The sequence below is a fragment of the Spermophilus citellus genome, assembly GCF_964194105.1.
Source record: "Spermophilus citellus genome assembly, chromosome: 2".
In the NCBI taxonomy this organism is placed as follows: Eukaryota; Metazoa; Chordata; class Mammalia; order Rodentia; family Sciuridae; genus Spermophilus; species Spermophilus citellus.
Window position 1 is genome coordinate 150,997,442 of NC_138183.1, and position 21,661 is coordinate 151,019,102.

Below are 21,661 nucleotides of genomic sequence, written 5' to 3' on the forward strand. Positions count from 1 at the left end.
TGGCTGAGGAGAGAAGGCCAGGCATTCCCACTGCTAGGTCGGGATTCCCTAGTTGACCAGAAAAATAGGCCCGACTGTCTCCAGAACCGTGCGCCCCATTCTCTACAGGTTCAGGTCACTTGAGAGTCTCCGCAGTGAGGCATCTAGTTCCGAGGCCTGGAAAAGTCCCGCGGGCGCCCCGGCGTCGGTGTTGGGGAGGCGGGAGCGAAACGCGCCGGCCCGTGACGTGGTCCAATCCGTGACCGACGCCGGCAGTTTCGTCCAGACGGGTAGACTGGCCTCTCCGCCGCCTCAGGGACAGTGCGGGAGACGGAGACGGGGGCGCGTCCAGGACGTGGCCCAATGAAGGCGCGCGCCGGGGCGGCGGAGGCGGGGCCTGAAGGCGGCGGAGCCAATTAGCGCGCGCCGCGTCCGGGGCCGGCTGGTGCGCGAGACGCCGCGGAGAGGTTGGTAGCTAATGTAACAGTTTGCAAAACGAGGGGAGTTGTGAAGGGCGCGGGCTGGGGGCGCGCAGCTGGCCGCGTGGGTACGTCTGCGCTGCGTTTGTCCCAGAGTCGGGGCCATTGGAGCGGAGGCCAGAGGTAGCTGGAGTGGGGATGGAGAGGGTGCCCGGCCACCGCTCTTAGGAGAGACAGCGTGTGCTGCCTCCGGGGGCGGGTCGGTAGCGGGAGTGAGGGCCGCAGGGAAGCCGGTGCGTTGGGCCCAGCAGTTCGGGCCCTGGGTCGCCCCCACGCGCTAAGGGTGGGCCGGGATGCGTTTCCGGGAGTAAGAGCGGCCGCCTTCGTCAGGTGAGACTTAGGTGTTAACACCGGGTACTCGATATCCACCGACTAGTAACCTTACCTCTCCCGGCACATCGTCTCTCTGGGCAGCGGGGCAGGGGGTGGAATGGGGAAGGGGAGCGGGTGGGACAACCCGCAAAGATGCCGAGCAGGAGACAGGCCGTTCTATCTTAACCACCCCCAACGTCATCACCTCTCAGTTCCTGTCCTGACCCAGCCTAGCTTTCCCAGTCACCTAGGAGCTCCAGGTGTGAGGAGATAGTTGAGCCTCGGCCCCACCCCGGGATCCTGACAGCTTGCATGGAACTGTGGTGCGCAAGTTACTGGTAGTGTAGTGGACCTAAGGCCCTTGTCTCCATCCTCTTGACCTATTACCTTCTCTGTTTAGAGATGTGGTGGAGCCAAAAACTGATGCTCTTTGGGCTTTTCAGTGGACACTCTGAGATGATTAGAACAGTTGGAACCCATCAAGAGGGAAGGACTGTAGACTGCTCTGTTCTGGGATGTCAGTTCTGCTCATGGCATTCAGTTTCAAGTGTTTTTTCCTCCTCTTCCAGGGGCATAATGGCAGCCACAGTCAGAAGGCAGAGGCCAAGGAAGCTAGCCTGTTGGGTCTTGATGGCTGTCCTGTTGGCAGATCTGTTGGCGCTGAGTGGTATGTACACTGCAGAGGGATCAACAGAAGAAATGATTGGTGCAAGGGTCAGAAGATTTTACAGCTACTGGACCCAGACTTTTTTCTTTCTTTCTTTTTTCTTTTTTTTTTTTTTTTTGCTATCTTTTTCCATGGAACATGGAATGCTTTTATTAGAGGGCCCAAAGGAAGGTGGGAGTAATGGGGCTAATTGACAAACTGTTTTCCCATCAGACACGCTGGCAGTGATGTCTGTGGACCTGGGCAGCGAATCCATGAAGGTGGCCATTGTCAAACCTGGAGTGCCCATGGAGATTGTCTTGAACAAGTGAGGATAACCCCACTGTCAAGGATGGGCAATGAAAGATTCTGGGTTCCAAGTGGGTGTGTGTTCCTCATAGCTCACAACAGACTTTAGTGTCTTGAATTAATGAATGAGTATGGAGTAGTGAGACTCCTGGGGGTTCCTACCCTGCATCAGGTACCTGGGCCTGATGTCTCTTTTCCTCAGGGAATCTCGGAGGAAAACCCCAGTAACCGTGACCCTAAAAGAAAATGAAAGATTCTTTGGAGACACTGCAGCAGGCATGGTGAGTCAGCAGCCCCCTTCAAAGAATGGTGGATTCAGTTGTTCCTTTATTGATCTCTGTGATATAAGGCAACCAATCTTGGCCTGAGCACCTAACACTCTGCTTCTTCTTTACCTCCTTTCAGGCCATCAAGAACCCAAAGGCTACGTTACGTTATTTCCAGCACCTTCTAGGGAAACAGGCAGATAACCCCCATGTGGCCCTGTATCGGGCCCGTTTTCCAGAGCATGAGCTAAGCTTTGACCCACAGAGGCAGACTGTGTACTTCCAGATCAGCCCGTGAGTGTTCTATTGCAAAAAGCGGGCTCAGCAGCCCTACTGGGGTCCTTAAGGGCAAGCATTCATGATTGTCCTGCCTTATTATTTGATTCTCCTTGCCTCCAACTACCCCTCCTTCTCTCAGGCAGCTTCAGTTCTCACCTGAGGAGGTTTTAGGCATGGTTCTCAATTACTCCCGGTCCCTGGCTGAAGATTTCGCAGGTGAGTATCAAGGTGGAGACAGTGGGAGCCAGGCTCCCTGGGATCTAAAACCTTGATTCTCATATGGGGCCATTTTTGCCTCCCAGGGTACATCAGGCAGTGTCTGAACACATATTTGGTTGTCAAAACTAGGGATATGGAACAGTGTCCTCTAGTGGGTAGAAGCCAGTGATACTGTTACACATCCTTCAATGTGCAGGAAAGCCCCCAACATCAGAGAATTATCTGGCCCAAAATGTCACGCTTTATCTAAGGTATGGAACAGGTGGGACTCTGTTCTGTTGTCCTCTGTAGAGCAGCCCATCAAGGATGCTGTCATCACCGTGCCAGCCTTCTTCAACCAGGCTGAGCGTAGAGCTGTGCTGCAAGCTGCCCGAATGGCTGGCCTTAAAGTACTGCAGCTCATCAATGCCAACACTGCCACTGCCCTCAGCTACGGTGTCTTCCGTCGGAAGGATATCAATGCCACTGCACAGGTGAGCCAGAGAGGCCTCTTGACCAGACATGCAAGATAGCTGAGTCTGAGGTTGCAAGTCATTTGGCCCATTTTGCATCTTGTTTGCATGGTTGGCCCATACAGCAGCCTCCTCTCAGCCCCCATTGAAACTATTCATTTTTTTTTTTTTTTGAGAGTTGGGCAGCTTCTTGGATGCAGGCAGATAGGTAGGCATGCCACCTGGTATTTGATAAAGTTCTTATGACAGTTACCTTGATGTCTTCATAGAATATCATGTTCTATGACATGGGGTCAGGCAGCACCGTGTGTACCATCGTGACCTACCAGACTGTGAAGACCAAGGAAGCTGGGATGCAACCACAGCTACAGATCCGGGGCGTGGGGTAAGCTGGAGCTGAGAAAAGTTAAGACCCTCAGGTCAGGGATCCTCTCCCGGATAAAGCATCAGTCATGGTGGGGTGAGCCCTCCCAAAGAGTAAGGGGGACAATTTGGGGAATACTGAGAGGCAGGGAGGTTCCTGGACTTAAAATCCATGAGAATTCAGGCCATATGCAGAGTGTCAAATTCAGTCTTTTTTTTTTTTTTTAAGCTCCTTTATTTTATGGTAAAAATGTCTACTTTACTTCATTTGTCAACTGTGGTCGTTTTTCTTTTTGTTTGTCTCTTTCTTTTTTTTTTTTTTTTTTTTTTTCTTTTTTTTTGGTATAATGGATTGAACCCAGGGGCACTTAGCCTCTGAGCTACATCCCCAGCCCTTTATTTTGAGACAGTTTCTCTAAGTTGCTGGGAATAGATTTGAACTTGGGATCCTTCTCCTGCCTCAGCCTCCGTTTCATGGAATATGCAGCACCCACCTCATTGTGTTTCTTTGTTTTTCTTTAACATGGACACGGTACCTTTATTTCATTCATTCATTTATTTATTTACATTTAGTGCTGAGGATTGAACCCAGTGCCTCACATGTGTAAGACAAGCGCTCTACCACTGAGGTATAACCCCAGCCTCATTGTGTTTCTTTTTTTTTTTTTTTTAACTTTTTTAAAAATATTTATTTATTTATTAGTTATTGGCGGACACAACATCTTTGTTTGTATGTGGTGCTGAGGATCGAACCTGGGTTGCACGCATGCCAGGCGAGTGCGCTACCGCTTGAGCCACATCCCCAGCCCCTCATTGTGTTTCTTGAACCCATCTTTTTCTGTAACTCTTCACGACTACCCCAGAACAAGCTACTGTGACTTCTTACCTGCAGAATTAAAAAAAAAAAAAGGAAAAAAAAAAAAGATTGCCCTGGCTGGGTACTTATAATGTCAGCAACTCAGGAGGCTAAGGCAGGAGGATCTCAAGTTCAAGTATATCCTAGACAACTTAGTGAGACCCTGTCTCAAAATTTAAAGAAGTAGGGGGATGTATGTGGTATAGCTCAGTGGTAGAGGGCCCCTACCAGTGCCAAAAAAAAAAAAAAAAAAACTCCCGGCTTCTAGTGACATCCTTTTTTAGTTCTTTTTTTTTTTTTTTTTTTAAATATTTACTTTTTAGGTGTAGTTGGATATGATGCCTTTATTTTGTTTATTTTTATGTGGTGCTGAGGATCAAACCCAGAGCCTCACACTTGCTAGGTGAGCGCTCTACCACTGAACTACAACCCCAGCTCCCCTTTTTAGTTCTTTATATTGCAAGCTAGCAGGTGGTTCTTTAAAACTAAGATCTATCTGGGTGCAGTGGTACACACCTATAGTCCCACTATCTTGGGAGTCTGAGGCAGGAGGATCACAAGTTTAAAGTCAGCCTTAGCGGGGCTGGGGATGTGGCTCAAGCGGTAGCACGCTCGCCTGGCATGCGTGCGGCCCGGGTTCGATCCTCAGCACCACATACCAACAAAGATGTTGTGTTCGTCGAGAACTAAGAAATAAATATTTAAAAAAAAAAAAAATTCTCTCTCTCTCTCCTCTCTCACTCTCTTAAAAAAAAAAAAAAATTAAAAAAATAAATAAAAAAATAAAGTCAGCCTTAGCAATGTAGCTAGACTCTAAGCAACTTAGCAAGACCTGTCTCAAAACATAAAGGGCTGGGGATGTGGCTCAGTAGTTAAGTACCCCCTGGGTTCAATACCCAGAACCAAAAAAATATTTCAGATTAATGGGCTGGAAAGGTATCTCAGTGGTAGAGTATTTGCCTAGCATGCTTGAGGCCCTGAGCTTGATCCCCAGCACTGCTAAAACAAAATACTGATTTGATTTTAACCTATTTCTTTAAAAATTCCCTTGTGCCTGTATCACCTGCCTCCCTCAAGTAGCCAAACCCTCTTACTCGTTGATGCTTGGCATACTTACCCTCTTTGGAATTTGTCACATTCTTCCTTCTTTATACTATTGTTTAGGCTGTTCCCTCTGTTTAGAGTGTTCTTTCCTTTCTTCCCATAGTTAAATCCATCTCATCCTTCAGGTTTCAATTCAAGCATCAGTTCTTCAAGACAGCTTGACATCCTTGAATAGCACAGATCTCCTCTCGCATGTTCTATAAGCCTCATCTGCTTTTCCTTTATAACACATGAATGATTACGATTTCACATTAGCAGGGTCATTCAGCTATTAGATTAGAAACTTCTTGACAGCAAAGACCATGTTTATCCCCCAGTTCCTCCCTATGTATTTCCAGAAACAAGTACATAGTTAATACTCAGTGAATGGTGTTGAATGAGTGGGTGGATGAGCTGCCACTGTAAGGTGTCAAGTGTGCTGTGAAAAGTTGAGGATAGAAGATATGTCCATACTTGGAGAACTGGGGATGAATAGGGTCCCTGAAACAACTACAGGGTACCACCTGGGGATGAGGTTCAGGCTCCTGAGCCAATGAAGAGACATTGTATTCCTCACATCTTCTCTGCTCCCTTTCCTTAATAGGTTTGACCGTACCCTGGGGGGCCTGGAAATGGAGCTTCGGTTACGTGAGCACCTGGCTGGGCTCTTTAATGAACAGCGCAAGGGCCAGAGAGCCAAGGATGTGCGGGAGAACCCACGTGCCATGGCCAAGTTGCTGCGGGAGGCAAATCGACTCAAAACTGTCCTGAGTGCCAACGCTGACCACATGGCCCAGGTGCCCACTTGGAGCTGCTTGAGGACAAATTTGCCCCACCCAGAGAATGGAGAGCCCTGCCATTCTCCCAAATTTCTAGTCTTCTGGATTTACCCTGCCCACCCAGAGAGCAGGATCTGGTCAAGAACCCTCTGATACCCTTCATCTCCCCTAGATCGAGGGCCTGATGGATGATGTGGACTTCAAGGCAAAAGTGACCCGAGCGGAATTTGAGGAGCTGTGTGCAGACTTGTTTGAGCGGGTGCCTGGGCCTGTCCAGCAGGCCCTACAGAGTGCTGAAATGAGCTTGGTGAGGGTGTAGCGGGAAGCAGGGAGGACAGGTGGATGTCAAGGGGAAGGGTCAGTGTTGGAGAAGAGCATTAACTGCTTACAGTCACACTTCTTTTTCTTTCCCTACTGCAGGATGAAATTGAACAGGTGATCCTGGTGGGTGGGGCCACTCGGGTCCCCAAGGTTCAGGAGGTGCTGCTGAAGGCTGTGGGCAAGTGAGTGTGTGTGTGTGTGTGGGGGGGTGCATGGGGCCTACTTCTGCCCAGGGCATTGCTGCAGGGCTGGGCAGCTGGAGGGCTGAGGCAGGGGAAATCCTGGCTCCTGGGTGGATGGCACTGAAGTCTGGGACTCTCATAGGGAGGAGCTAGGCAAGAACATCAACGCAGATGAAGCAGCCGCCATGGGGGCTGTGTACCAGGCAGCTGCACTGAGCAAAGCCTTCAAGGTGAAGCCATTCGTTGTCCGTGATGCAGTGGTCTACCCCATCCTGGTGAGTGAACTTCTCTCTGATCAGGAGATGAGTTCCCTTTGCCTCTCCAAGTGTGATCTCTTGCCCACACTAGCTTGTCCCGTTGTTTTTCTCCTGAGAGACCCCCTCCATCCCAGCCTCGAGAGAGACCCTCCATCCCTGCCTCACAACCTGCTCTAGTTTTCCAGTGTGCCTTCTCTGCCTGCTGTGTAGGTAGAGTTCACAAGGGAGGTTGAGGATGAGCCCGGCGTTCGCAGCCTAAAGCACAATAAACGTGTGCTCTTCTCTCGAATGGGGCCATACCCTCAACGCAAAGTCATCACCTTTAACCGCTACAGCCATGATTTCAACTTTCACATCAACTACGGTGACCTGGGCTTCCTGGGGCCTGAGGATCTTCGGTGAGGGGCGGTGGAGCAGGATGGGAGTTCCAGGGAAGGGTGGTGTGGCTGTCAGATGACTTAAGGATTTGGGGGAGGGAGATGTGGGGCCTGCAGGGCTGAAGTGGGAAGCAGGTAGTTGGGTTAGAGTGAGGTTGTAAGCAGCCTCTCCGAGGAGTGCTTCCATCCTCTGAGCACTTCCTAGGGTAGTGCCCCTGACCTCTGGGGCCCTAAGGCTATATAACCTGGTATTGGATGTGGGATGGGTGGGTTTCCTCAAACTCTTTTTTCCCTCTCAACCAGGGTATTTGGCTCCTATAATCTGACCACAGTGAAGCTAAAAGGTGTGGGTGAGAGCTTCAAAAAGTATCCAGACTACGAGTCCAAGGGCATCAAGGCACACTTCAACCTGGATGAGAGTGGTGTGCTCAGTCTAGATAGGGTGAGAGCAAAAGGAGACCTGTGTGCAGGGCAGGGACCTGGCTTTGCCAGCCTTTGCGAGAGTGGGTTCCATAGGAAAAGGGTTTTAGATTCAGATCAATCTTGGCTGTAGATAACAGCCAACCTCTTCAGGGTTAGCAAACCTCTGAGGCCCTCTAGTGGGGCCCTTTGCGTGGCCTATACATGCTTATGGACTTTGTAACTTGCTTAGAAGGAACTATAGAATGGGTAAGAATCTTTTTTTTTTTTTTTTTTTTTTGGTGATAGTGGGGATCCATGCACATGCTGAGTAAGGGCTCTGCTGCTGAGCTACACCCCTGGTCTGAGAAACCTATTTTTGAAGAATAGTTCTGGGCCTGATATCTTCTAGCACATAACTTTGGGAAATGATGACCCATGGAGACATGAAAGGCTCTGAGGGGAAAAGAGAAGCTATGATCCTGTCTTTGGGCTCATAATCAAAGGGGTTAGGAGTCCTTAGAAAAGGTAGGTGAGAGACTAGGCCAGCACAGCTGCCAGGCCCAAAGCATGCATAAGCAGGCATTCACCATGGTAGGGTGTTTGTGAAGAAATATGGGTTGGTATTTGTATTTATATTGAACCTTTGTCTTCAGGTGGAATCTGTATTTGAGACCCTGGTGGAGGACAGCCCAGAGGAGGAATCTACTCTTACCAGTAAGGATGAGTATGTGCATATGTGTGTGTGAGCATGCACAAATGGAAATGTACTCATGTATAGCTTGGGAGGTGGGCAGGGCATTGTCCTTGGATCAGGGTCAAGTCATTGTGTGGTTCCCTTTTGATCTTTTGGGCTTCCTTTCCCCTAGAACTTGGAAACACCATTTCCAGCCTGTTTGGAGGTAGTACCACACCAGACACCAAAGAAAATGGGACCGATGCTGTCCAGGTAAGCTCAGGATGGAGCCTGGAGAGCAGTGTAGAGGCAGGTAGCAACAGCAGAGACAGGGAGTCAGGTGGACATCCCAGCTGCCAGGGATGCAGAGGACCTCATCTTCCCCCTTAGCTGGTGCCAGGTTTAGCATTTCCTCTTATTCTTCTGTACTGGGAGCCATTCTGTGTACCAGAACCCAAAGCTCATTTCTCTCATGCCCAGATGCTCTCCCTTTGCCAGCTAGACTGCTACAGACCAAAAAGTCCTGACTCTGTCCCTGTGGTTGTTATCTGTCTACCCCCAAGCTGTGTCCTCAGTGGAGATCCTCTTTAGAGCAGAGGAGCTGGTGTGACTGAGGCCAGGCCTGGCCCACAAGCTCTTCTAGTGATTGTAATATGAGGTGCCTGTCATTGTTTCCCAGGAGGAAGAGGAGAGTCCTGCTGAGGGGACCAAGGATGAGCCTGGGGAGCAGGCGGAGTTCAAGGAGGAAGCTGAGGCCCCAGTGGAGGATACTTCTCAGACTCCACCCCTTGAGCCTAAAGAGGACACTCCTGAGGGAGAAAAGCCTCCTGAAAAAGAAAGTGGGGACAAGTCTGAGGCCCAGGTGAGCTATAGGTCGGGGAAGGCCAGTGGACCTAGGGGCAAAGGGAGTGGATGGATGCCTCTTTATTACTTACCTGGTGGAGAAGGCAGAGGCCTTTTCTGATGTCCCCAACTCTTGCCATCCAGAAATCCAGTGAGAAGGGGGAGGCAGAACCTGAGGGTGGCCCTCCAGCCCCTGAAGAAGAGAAGAAGCAAAAGCCTGCCCGGAAGCAGAGGATGGTAGAGGAGATTGGGGTGGAGCTGGTAGTTTTGGACCTGCCTGACTTGCCTGAGGATGAGCTGGCTCGTTCAGTGCAGAAGTAAGTAAAGACTGTACGCATGTGTGAGGTAGGCACAATGTGGAATGGTGTACTGGGAGGGGTCCGAGTTCTAACCTACCTCTCCCACATCCCTGCTTCTTTGTTCCACAGACTTGAGGACTTGACCTTCCGAGACCTAGAGAAGCAGGAACGGGAGAAAGCGGCCAACAGCTTGGAAGCTTTCATCTTTGAGACCCAGGTTGGCAGGCTGGAGCAGCATCCCCTTCCCCCTGGCACTTGGATTGAAGGAACCAGCTCTGAGCCTTGCCCTTGACTCACTGCATGCATACATTTGTGTCCTTTGCTAGGACAAGCTGTACCAGCCTGAGTACCAGGAAGTGTCCACTGAGGAACAGCGTGAGGAGATCTCTGGGAAACTCAGTGCTGCATCTACCTGGCTGGAGGATGAGGGCTTTGGGGCCACCACTGTGGTGAGGGGCCTCCCATGAAGTGGTGGGCAGGATGAAAGCTCTCAACTTCCTCTCCCAAGGTCAGAGAGTGAGAAAAGCTAGGGTGCAAGCCATAAGCAAGGAATTAGGCTGAGCACAGTGGTGTACACCTGAAGTCCCAGCTACTTGGGAGGCTGAGGCCAGAGGATCGTTTGAGCCCAGGAGTTTGGGTCCAGCGTAGGCAAATAGAGCTAGACTCAAAATAAGGAGCTCAGTGATAGTGTGCCAGCCCCACATTCATGAGTCCTTGGGTTCAGTCCCCAGCGCCAAATAAAACAAGGACTCAGGGCTGACTCTAGGACTCTCCTGTCATCCCCTCTGCCCACCTCATGTACCTCAGATGTTGAAGGAGAAGCTGGCCGAACTGAGGAAGTTGTGCCAAGGGCTATTTTTCCGAGTGGAAGAACGCAAGAAGTGGCCTGAACGGCTGTCTGCCCTCGACAATCTCCTCAACCATTCTAGCATGTTTCTCAAGTGAGTGGCCTGGTGCCCTTTCTCCACTGTTTATTCCTGCCAAGGCCATAGCTTATTCCCACCTGTTTCATTTTCCCCATGCACAAACCCCTCTGCCCCAGGGCTGATTGTCTCTTCTCTGGTTCCAGGGGCGCCCGGCTTATCCCAGAAATGGACCAGATCTTTACTGAGGTGGAGATGACAACTTTAGAAAAAGTCATCAATGAGACCTGGGTAATCACTGGGTGAATACATAACTGGTGTCCACAGGCCGAGTGACTTTCAGTCTGAGGGAAGAGCCTGAGGCTGGGCGGGACTTTGATTTCATCTGGGACAGAGACACCTGCTCTCCCCCTGTCTGGCTCTGAGCCTATTCTGGCCTTATCCACAGGCCTGGAAAAATGCAACTATGGCTGAGCAAGCCAAGCTTCCTGCCACAGAGAAGCCTGTGTTGCTCTCAAAAGACATCGAGGCCAAGATGATGGCCTTGGACCGTGAGGTGCAATATCTGCTCAATAAGGCCAAGTTTGCCAAGCCCCGACCCCGGCCCAGGGACAAGAATGGCAACCGAACAGAGCCTCCCCTCAATGCCAGTGCCAGTGACCAGGGGGAGAAGATCACTCCACCAGCAGGTGAGGGCAGGGTACCTGGCTCCAGGTTCTGTTGGGCAGGGAAGAGTCCTCCTTTCCCTTCATCTTACTCCTGCTTTCCCTCCAGGCCACACTGAGGATGCAAAGCCCATTTCAGAACCTGAGAAAGTAGAGACTCGTGAGTTGGGAAAACCATGGTTGGGAATGGGAATGTTGCATTAGCCTAAGAGTAGACAAAATGGAAGGCACAGCCTGTTTCTGGACAGCCCATGAACTGTAGATGGCCTTTACTCTTTTGAAGTTTTTTTTTTTTTTTTTTTTTTTTAACTATTATCGCTTTATAGTTATACATAGTAGTTGGGTTCATCCCAACAAACTCAATACTTGAGGTATTCGTTTAAAAAAAAAAAAAAAAACAGAGACCAGATGTGACACACACACACTAAAATATTTACTAACTGGCTTTTTTTTTTTTTTTTTTTGGTACTTGGGCTTGAACCCACAGACCCTTAACCACTGAGCCACATCCACAGCCCTTTTTATATATTTTTTTTTAGAGGCAGGGTCTTGCTAAATTGCTGAAGCTGGCTTTGAACTTGGGATCTTCCTGCCTCAGCCTCCCAAGCCACTGGGATTACAGGCATACACTGCCGCACGTCACCTAAAAATTCTAACCTCTCCTTAGCTTCTCCCTCCCCCCTCCTTTCCTTCCAAAACTAATCCATTCCTTCCAAAATGCAGGATCTGAACCAAAAGACATGGAGCCTCTGGAGTTGGGAGGTCCTGGAGTAGGTAAGGGTGGAACCTGGGGTATGCTGGGCAGTCTGGTGGGTTTGGAGGAAAAACATCTGCAAAGAATTGGGGCTCACTTACCTCTCTTCACCTTCCATGCTTTCCTTGCTCTCCCCAACTGCCAACAGACTCTGAACAGGAGCAGCCAACAAGACAGAAGAGGCCTTTGAAGAATGATGAGCTATAACCCCCACTTTCAGTCTCCCCACTCCACTCCAGCCCCTTCTCCTACCACCTCTATTTATTATACATCGGGGTCGGGGGAGGAGCTGGTCCTGCCTTCAGAGGCTCAAATTCCTTCTCTCTCACCTGGGAGGGAGTGTGGAGAAGGGGCAGGATGGGCCACTCATCAGTTCCTTCTGGGGTAGCTCTGTGGTTAAAACCTGAATTTATTCTGATCCCGTCCCTACCCCCAGTTTCCTACCCATTTGGCCCTGCATTTGGGAAAAATCACTATTATGTCTTAATTATTTGCCTGTGGGTAGGTGAGAGAACAGTCAGAAGTGGTTTATGGAGATATGGGTAGTGGGAAGGATGTCCTGGGACACTGGAGAGCATCTTCTCTGGGCATCCTTCCTTCTTCCTTTTACCATGAAATCAATGTCCCATTTGGGCCAGTGTCTACAGAGCCTTGGTCACCAGGTTTGGTTTCCAAGTGCCTATCTTTTCTTCTTCCAAGGTCTTCTCTTTCCATAACCCCTCCCCCCAGTTTCCATCTGGCTCCTTTTTTTTATTCTTTTTCTTGGCTTCATGGTGCAAGTTGGGTGGTTCCCTGCCCCTTGCCCAGAGCCTTCCATCTGAACTGGCTGGAGTAAATCTCAAGTATTACCACCAGCATGTCTGGCCTCTTGTGGCCAGAGTTTGCAGGGAGCAGGTAAGGGAATCAGCTGCTCTCCAGGGAATGAGATGTATGAGAGTGCTGAAGCCCCCACTTGTGGGCTGTTGGGCCCAGGAAGGCCATGTAGAGTAGCTGGCATGGTTACAAACATCCTGCAGACACTCAAAATCCTTATCTTCCCAATAGCCTGGTACCCCAGGTTCTTAGGACTACCTGCCCCCATCTCTCCTGCTGTTCTGCCTCTTCCAGACAGAGCCTTCCCGCTACCCCTGCCCCTCTGGGCTGACCAAAATGTGCTTTCTACTGTGAGCCCCTATTCCAAGATCCTGGGGGATGGAGAGACCATGGTGTGAATGTAAAAATGCCACCTCAGTCTTTGAGGAGGGCTTTGTGGGTAAAGGAAGATCAGGACTGGCCTGCCTTGTGCATGTTGCTCTGCTAGGATGGGGGTCCTTTCCCCACTATGCTGAGGCCTAGGGAGCCTGTCCTCCAGTATTCTGTCTGTAGCAGGAGCTAGGGCTGCCACCCCAGTTCCAGGACAAGGGCAAACCTGGTTGTGTCAGTTGTTTTGTCTCTCATTTTATTATTATTTTATTTTTCCTCTCTTTTTTTTTTTTTTTTTTTTGCCACATTGGCAGAGAGGGGCCTAAGGGTCTCATCCCCACCCCCATCTTCTGTATGTTTGAGTTATTTCATTAGCAGTTGAGGCTGGTTGGACAGGTTTGAATCAAATCGTACTTTGCTCCGTTGTTAATTGAGAAACTGTTTCAATAAAATATTCTTTTCTACAGTTTTTGTGCTTTGCTTTTTTTAAATGTTTATTTCCTGAACATAAATAATTGCATGTTTAGTATAGAAAACTGAGAATATAGAAGTTTGTGTAATAAAATTACCTTTAGTACTACCACCAGAGATTAACGCTTTAAATTAACTGAAATTGGGCTGGGGATGTGGCTCTCTTTAAAAAAAAAAAGAAAATTAAAAAAAAAAATTAACTGAAATTTTACTACTGTATGTAGTTTTTCTTTTTTGGAAACAAAATTTGGCTTTTACCATAACATTCTTTAGATCCCTGTTTCATCCATTTTTTATGTAACTTATTTTCTTGTTATTTACAGTAGGGTCTTACTGTGTTGCCCATGTTGGCCCTAAACTGGGCACAAGTGAGCCTCCTGCCTCAACCTCCCAAGTAGCTGGGACTATAGGCATACACGATTGTGTCTGCCCTGTGACATCCATTTTGGAGGTAGCAACCCCCTTTTTTGCCGGGGAGGGACCAGGGATTGAACTCGGGGGGCATTCAACCTCTGAGCACATCCCCAGCACTATCTTTTTTTTTTTTTTTTTTTTTTTTTAAAGAGAGAGAATTTTTAATATTTATTTTTTAGTTCTCGGCGGACACAACATCTTTGTTGGTATGTGGTGCTGAGGATCGAACCCGGGCTGCACGCATGCCAGGCGAGCGAGCTACCGCTTGAGCCACATCCCCAGCCCCCCAGCACTATCTTTTTGTATTTTATTTAGAGACAGGGTCTCACTGATTTGTGCCTCTCTTGCTGAGGCTGGCTTTGAACTCACCATCCTCCTGCCTCAGCCTCCCAAGCACTGGGATTACAGGTGAGTGCCACTGTGCCCAGCTGGTAGCAACCCTATTTTACAAAAACAATAATCTGCAGTTCATAGAGGATCCGTTATTGGTTTAAGGAATCTGTTAAGGGCTTCAGTGAGGATTTTAAATTCTGACCCATAAGCCCTTGTTCTTTTTACTATGCCACAAGAATGTGTTGATTAGGTTTATCATAGCACAGCTGATTTGGTTGTTCATTAGTTGAGATAGTCGTAATTTACCAAAGGAAGATGCTTATTGTTTTTTCATCATTTATATGTATAAGCAGTTGAATTATTATTATATGGTACCAGGGATTTAACCCAGAGGTGCTTAACCACTTAGCCCATTCCCAGCCCTTTTTATATTTTATGTGGAGACAGGGTCTCAGTTGCTTAGGGTCTTGCTAAGATGCTGAGGCTAGCTTTGAAATCATGATCTTCCTGCCTCAGCCTCCCAAGCTCCTGGGATTGCACGTGTGTGCCACCAAACCAAGCTAAATTATTTTTTTCTCTGAAGGTTGAGGAGTTTCAGTTTTGAACCTGGAAGTCATATTTCATGTATATATATAAATATATATTTTTATATTTAGAACAGTTTTAGATTCAGCATAATTGAGCATGAAGTACAAAGAAATATGTCCTGCCCCCACATACTTGGCCTCCCCCCTCTACCAAGTGCTACATTAGCTCCAACATGAACCTACACTTTTTGTTACTCTGTGTGATACTGTAACAGTGAGAAATGTCATTATATATTTGTCAAATAGAATGTCCACCATGAAGACTAAATGCTAATGTAAATTGCCAACTAGGCAGTAATGATTGCCAGGTAGGTTCATTGACTAACAAATGTACTAACTGGAGTGGGATGTTCCCGGGGGCAGGCTGTGTATGGAAAGCTGGTGAGATTGTAGAGATATTAAAGTTCTTGCATACTGGTGGAGGAAATGTAAAATGGACAGACACTGTGGAAAAGTGTTTTGTTCCTCAAAAAGTTACAGAATTATGGGACCCTGGAATTCCACTTTGGATATATACCCCCAAAAAACTGAAAACAGGAACTCAACAGAGATCCTTGTATGCAAATATTGGTAGTAGTATTATTCACAATAGTCAAAAGGTAAACCCTAGTGTCCATTAATATTTAACAAACAAAATGTATATGCACACAATATTTAGCCACAAAGAATATTTAGCCATAAAAGGAACAAAATTATTATACATGATACAACATGGATGAGCCTTGAAAACATAAGTGACAGAAGCCAAGCACAAAAGGTCACATACTGACCATATTATTCTATTTATACAAAATGTCTAGAATAGGCAAATCCATAGATATGGAAAGTATATTAGTGATTGTCAAGAGCTAGGAGAAGGAGAGTATAGAGAGTACTAAGTTTCTTTTCTAGTTATGAAAATGTTCACTAATTAGTGATGATGACTGTACAACCTTATGAACATACTAAAAACCACTTAATTACACATTTGAAAATGGTCAAATAGCAAGGATGGTGGAATGTGTTGGACATCATTATCCAAAGTACATGTATGAAGACATGAATTGGTGTCAACATACTTTATATATGACCAGAGATATGAAAAACTGTGCTGTAATAAGAATTGTGTAATAAGAATTGTAATGCATTCCGCGCATCTTTTTGAAACAAAATGTTCAAATATATGGTACTTGAATCATATCTGATTTTTTAAATGTATGCATAGTATACTTATTTAAATTTGCTCTCTTTAGTTGTACTATAGATGGAGAAACTAATAAATGCAATTTTGCAGGGCAGAGTAGAGATTCCTCCCACCATACACACCTTTTTTTTTTTTCTTGGTCAGTATTTTCAGAATATCTTTATTTTTTTATTTTTTATTTTTTTATTTTTTAAAGAGAGAGTGAGAGAGGAGAGAGAGAGAGAGAGAGAATTTTTAATATTTATTTTTTAGTTCTCGGTGGACACAACATCTTTGTTGGTATGTGGTGCTGAGGATCGAACCCGGGCCGCACGCATGCCAGGCGAGCGCGCTACCGCTTGAGCCACATCCCCAGCCCCCAGAATATCTTTTTAAATTCTTCCATCTGCAATTAAAAAAAAAAAAAATTTAGTTGTAGATGGACACAATACTTTTATTTGTTTATTTTTATGTGTTGCCAGGAATCAAACCCAGTGCCTCACCCATGCTAGGGAAGCACTCTGCCACTGAACTACAGGCCCCCCAGCCCCTCAGAGTCTACTATTAATACACTATATTACAGGGTTTTCTTTTCTTTTTTTAAAGAGAGAGAGAATTTTTAATATTTATTTTTTAGTTTTCGGCGGACACAACATCTTTGTTTGTGGTGCTGAGGATTGAACCCGGGCCACAAGCATGCCAGGTGAACGCGCTACCTCTTGAGCCACATCCCCAGCCCTCATTTTCTTTTCCAGTACTGGGATTGAACCTAGGGTGGTACTCTACCATTGACCTACATCCTAGGTTTTTTTTTTTTTTTTTTTTGGAGACAGGATCTAAGTTTCCCACACTGGCCTCAACTTGCTGTCCTGTCTCAGCCTCTCAAATCACTGGGATTACAGTCACTGGGCTCCTATTTTCTATTTGGCTAACTTCTGCTCTTATCTTTGATTCTATCTTTCTTTGGATTTATCATCTTTTTAAAAAATTCTCAAGTTGGACACTTACCTAATTAATTTTTAGACATTTTTCTAATGTAAATATGTAAGTCTGTAATTTTCCCTCCAAGTATCCTGTGACTACAGCACACCGTTCTTAACACACTATTCATGATTTCTTCTTTGATCCATACTTTATTTCATGGTATGATTGTACTATATTTCTTTTGAACAGATAATGCATTCGAAATTTGAAAGATACGGGTTGGGGTTGTGGCTCAGTGGTAGAATGCTTGCCTAGAATAGGTGAGGCCCAGGGTTCAATCCTCAGCACCACATAAAAACAAACAACAACAAACAAATAAAATGAAGGTTAAATTTTTTTTAAAAGAGTGAGAGAGGAGAGAGAGAGAGAATTTTTAATATTTATTTATTTTTTTAAGAGTGTGTGTGTGAGAGAGAGTTAGTTTGTTTTTTTTAATATTTACTTTTTTTTTAGTTCTCGGCGGACACAACATCTTTGTTGGTATGTGGTGCTGAGGATCGAACCCGGGCCGCACGCATGCCAGGCGAGCGCGCTACCGCTTGAGCCACATCCCCAGCCCCAAAGTTAAATTCTTTAAAAAATTTTTGAAAGATACTTATTAAGGATGTGCAGGGAAAAATCTCTTTCCTACACTCTTTCTCTTATCTCCCAGCTACCCAATTCCAATATGTGCATTATAGGAAACAGAAAAACACAAACAAAGAACAAAGTCATCAGTCACAAGCAGCTTAGTTGGGTGTGTCCCTCCAGGTCCTGTGTGTACATGCACAACATCTCATTTTGTGTGGTTGAGATCAGAGTGTATATTGTGCTTTTCTACACATCATGAATATTCACCAATTCAAAATCCCAAAGCTACATGAGTATTTTTTTAATATTTATTTTTAGTTGTAGTTGGACAAAATACCTTTATTTTATTTGTTTTTTATGTGGTTCTGAGGATCGAACCCAGGGCCTTGCACGTGCCAGGTGAGCACTCTACCACTGAGCCACAACACCAGCCCTACATGAGTATTTTTAATAAACAAGAATACACTACACCAGGGCTGGTTCACATGTGGGAGGCACTGGGTTGGACTCTCAGCGCCACATATAAATAAGTAAATAAGATAAAGGTTCATCAACAACTAAAAAAATATATTGAAAAAAATACACTACACCAACTCTGTTAGAAAAAAATTGTCTTTCTCTGAATTCATAGTTTTAGCAGCCATTAAGAGACAGCAGCATTTCCCCTTTGTTAACCATTCTGAGACGTTTTCTTTTTAAAATTTATTTTTATTTTTAATACCTTTATTTTATTTATTCATCTTTTTAAAAAAATAGTGTTGAGGATTGAACCCAGTGCCTCACACATCCTAGGCAAGTGCTCCACCCCTGAGCCACAACCCCAGCCCCTGTTCTCTTTTTCATAAGTGTATTTAATCCATTTACTTTTTTTATTTTATTCATTTATTTATTTATTTTGGTACCAGAGATCGAACTCAGGGGCATTCGACTACTGAGCCACATCCCCAGCCCTATTTTTTGTATTTTATTTAGAGACAGAGTCTACACTGAGTTGTTTAGTGCCTCACTTTTTGCTGAGGCTGACTTTGAACTCGTGATCTTCCTGTCTCAGCTTCCTGAGCCACTGGGATTACAGTTGTTTGCCACCACACAACTTTTCCTTTTTCCTCTCTAGCTTCTGCATATGAAAGAAAACATACAACCCTTCACCTTCTGAGTTTGACTTACTTAATGGTCTCTAGTTCTATCCATTTTCCTGCAAATGCCATAATTTTATTTTTTCTGTAGGACTGAATAAAACTCCATTGTGTATATACACCACTTTTTCTTTACCCATTCATCTGTTGATGGATACCTAGGCAGATATAGTTTAGTTATTGTGAATTGTGCTGCTATAAACATGGGTATGCATGTATCACTGTAGTTAGATGACCTTAATTCTCCAGGATAAATACTGAGGAGTAGTATAGCTGGATCCTAATGTGGTTCCATGCCTAGCCTTTTGGGAAACTTCCATATAGATTTCCACAGTGGTGGAACTAATTTACAATCCCAACAAGAGTGTGAAAGTGTTTCTTTTCCTCTACATCCTCTCCAGCATTTATTATATGTATTCCTTTTTTTTTTTTTTTGTAGCTATAAATGGACAGCATGCCTTTATTTACTTTTATGTGGTGCTAAGGATCGAACCCAGTGCCTCACACATGCTAGGCAAGCACTTTGCCACTAAACTACAACCCCAGCCCCTATTATGTGTATTCTTGATGGCTGCCATTCTGACTGGTGTGAGATGAAATCTCAGTATAGTTTTGATTTGCATATTTCCCTAATTGCTAAATGATATTGAACATTTTTCCACATATTTGTTGGTTATTTGTATTTCTTCTTTTGAGAAGTGTCTGTTTAATTCATTTGCCCATTTGTTACTTGGGTTATTTGATTTTTTTTAAAGAGAGAGAGAAAGAGAGAGAATTTTTTAATATTTATTTTTCATTTTTCAGTGGACACAATATCTTTATTTTATTTTATTTTTTTAATGTGGTGCTGAGGATTGAACCCAGTGCCCCACGCATGCCAGGTGAGCACATTACTGCTTGAGCCACATCCCCAATCCAAGGGTTATTTGACTTTTTGATGTAAAGTTTTTTTTTAGCTCTTTATATATTCTAGTTATTAATCATCTGTCAGAAGAGTAGTTAACAAAGATTTTTTCCCATTCTCTAGGTTCTCCCTTCACATTCCAAATTTTTCTCTTTGCTGTGCAGAAACTTTTAAATCTAATGCTGTCCCATTTATTAGCTCTTGGAATTACATCCTGAGCTTTAAGGGTCCTATTGAGAAAGTCATTGCCTATTCCTACATACTGGAGTGTTGACACTATGTCTTCTTGTAGGAGTTGCATAGTTTCCTAGGTCTTTGATCCATTTTGGGTTGGTTTTTGTGCAAGGTGGGAGATAAAGGTCTAGTTTCATTTTTCTATATATGGACATCCAGTTGTCCCAGCACCAGTTATTAAAAAGGCTGTCTTTTCACTGGGCACAGAAAAAAGCATACACCTGTAATCCCAGCTACTCAGGAGGCTAAGACAGGAGGATCACAATTTTGAAACAGCTTCAGCAACTTAGTGAGGCCCTGTCTCAAAAAGTGAAAGAGAGCTGGAGATGTAACTGAGTGGTAAAGTGCTTCTGGGTTCAATTCCCAGTACCAAAACAACAACAACAAAACAAAACTGTCTTTCCTCTAATGTATGTTTTTGGCACCTTTGTCAAGGATCCAATGACTATAGATGTATGTAACCTATTTACTTTTATTGTCATTATAATTATGGCCTATTAGGTGAGGACTTTAGAGTTGATTGGGATTAGATAAATACTGGTGACTTTAGAAAAAGGAGAGAGACCAAAAGATATACACACACCTGTCTCTCACTGTCTTGAAAGTCTGCCAGCAAGAAGGCCATCACTAGCTGTGGTCCATGAACCTTGGACCTCTAGAATCATGAGCCAAAATAAATCTCTTTTCTTTATAACTTAGCCAGTTTGTAGTAATGTTATCTGCAACAGAAAATGGACAAACGTAGTCTCTTTTATAATTTACAGTTGTCTGCTGGACATTTGATTTCTTGGCTATATTAATCACAGTTTTTTTTTTTTTTTTTTTTTTTGTAGTGCTGGGGATGGAACCCAGAGCTTTGTGCATGTTAGGCAAGCATTCTACCACTGAATTACATTCCCACCCTAGTTATAATTCATTTAAAATCTGTGTATGACAACTCCATTTTCTGGACCCTCATTGGGTATATTTCAATTCATACTTTTTCCTTGATGTTTACTTAATTCTTGTCTTCTTCAATCCATGTTGGTTTATTTATTTTTGAGTGCAAAGTACCATGTGTAAACAACTCAAAATATTTGAGGTTTTGGATGATGTTATCTATTAGAAAAACTTTTGCTAATAGCAGGGAGTTAGGGTGAAGGAAGATCACTTTTTAAATTTTTTTTTCAGTTGTAGATGGACAAAATACCTTTACTTTATTTTTGATGTGGTGTTGAGGATAGAACCCAGTGCCTTCCACATGCGAGGCAAGTGCTCTGCCACTGAGCTACAACCTCAGCCCCAAGGAAGACCATCTTAATCTGGCCATCTCAGGACCATTTTGCTTCTTAAAAGTATTCTCGCTGCCAGGGGGCATGGTGGCACATGGTGGCAGTTAGGGAGGCTGAGGCAGGAGGATCACACATTCAAAGCCATCCTCAGCAACAGTGAGGCATTAAGCAACTCAGTGAGACCCTGAATCTAAATAAAATACAAAATAGGGCTGGGGATGTGGCTCAGTGGTTGAGTGCCCCTGAGTTCAATCCCTGGTCCAAAAAAAAAAAAAAAAAAAGTTATCCTTGCTAGACAGGGTAGTGTATGCCTGTAATCCCAGTGATTTAGGAGGTTGAGATAGGAGGACAGCACATTTGAGGCCAGCCCCAGCAACTTAGTGAGACCCTGTCTCAAAATAAAATTTAAAAACAACTGGGATGTAGCTTATTGGCAAATTATCCCTGGGTTCAATTCCTGGTACACACACAAAAAAGTGTCCTTGATGAATTTCCTCATATTTTCACGAATCTTTTACCTGAGCATATGAATGTGTTGAATTTTAGATTCTTGGCCCACTAATCTATGTTGTCTACTCTAAGCAGTTCAAATTTTTGTCTTTTTTGGAACTGGGGGTTGAACCCAGGGTTTTGCGAATGCAAGGCAGACGCTTTGTTACTGAGCTACATCCCAGCCCTCAATTTCTTTTAACTTTCATATTGATTCCTTTCCCAAGATGTCTAGACTTTACCCTTTGATCTCATATTTCCCTGGA

The 21,661-nt window shown here is 45.1% G+C and overlaps 1 protein-coding gene across 4 annotated transcripts; it reads left to right on the forward strand.

The window, feature by feature from the left end:
- The first annotated feature begins 387 nt into the window (after nucleotides 1-387).
- Nucleotides 388-13,248, forward strand: HYOU1 (hypoxia up-regulated 1). Of its 4 annotated transcripts, none has more exons than XM_081279703.1 (26): nucleotides 388-446; nucleotides 1,340-1,437; nucleotides 1,651-1,744; nucleotides 1,928-2,006; nucleotides 2,131-2,285; nucleotides 2,410-2,486; nucleotides 2,781-2,962; nucleotides 3,211-3,326; nucleotides 5,848-6,040; nucleotides 6,195-6,329; nucleotides 6,443-6,525; nucleotides 6,668-6,800; nucleotides 6,993-7,180; nucleotides 7,463-7,601; nucleotides 8,215-8,275; nucleotides 8,428-8,507; nucleotides 8,914-9,096; nucleotides 9,222-9,394; nucleotides 9,506-9,593; nucleotides 9,703-9,825; nucleotides 10,184-10,317; nucleotides 10,446-10,530; nucleotides 10,688-10,928; nucleotides 11,014-11,064; nucleotides 11,628-11,678; nucleotides 11,807-13,248. In XM_081279703.1, the coding sequence occupies exons 2-26, from the start codon at nucleotides 1,347-1,349 to the stop codon at nucleotides 11,863-11,865; spliced, it is 2,994 nt and encodes a 997-aa protein (XP_081135829.1). In that variant the 5' UTR covers nucleotides 388-446; nucleotides 1,340-1,346; the 3' UTR covers nucleotides 11,866-13,248. The 4 variants fall into 4 exon arrangements, with proteins under 4 accessions (XP_081135829.1, XP_081135828.1, XP_081135827.1 ...); XM_081279702.1 differs by lacking the exon at nucleotides 388-446 and adding an exon at nucleotides 450-581; XM_081279701.1 differs by lacking the exon at nucleotides 388-446 and adding an exon at nucleotides 470-788.
- The last annotated feature ends 8,413 nt before the right edge of the window (nucleotides 13,249-21,661 follow it).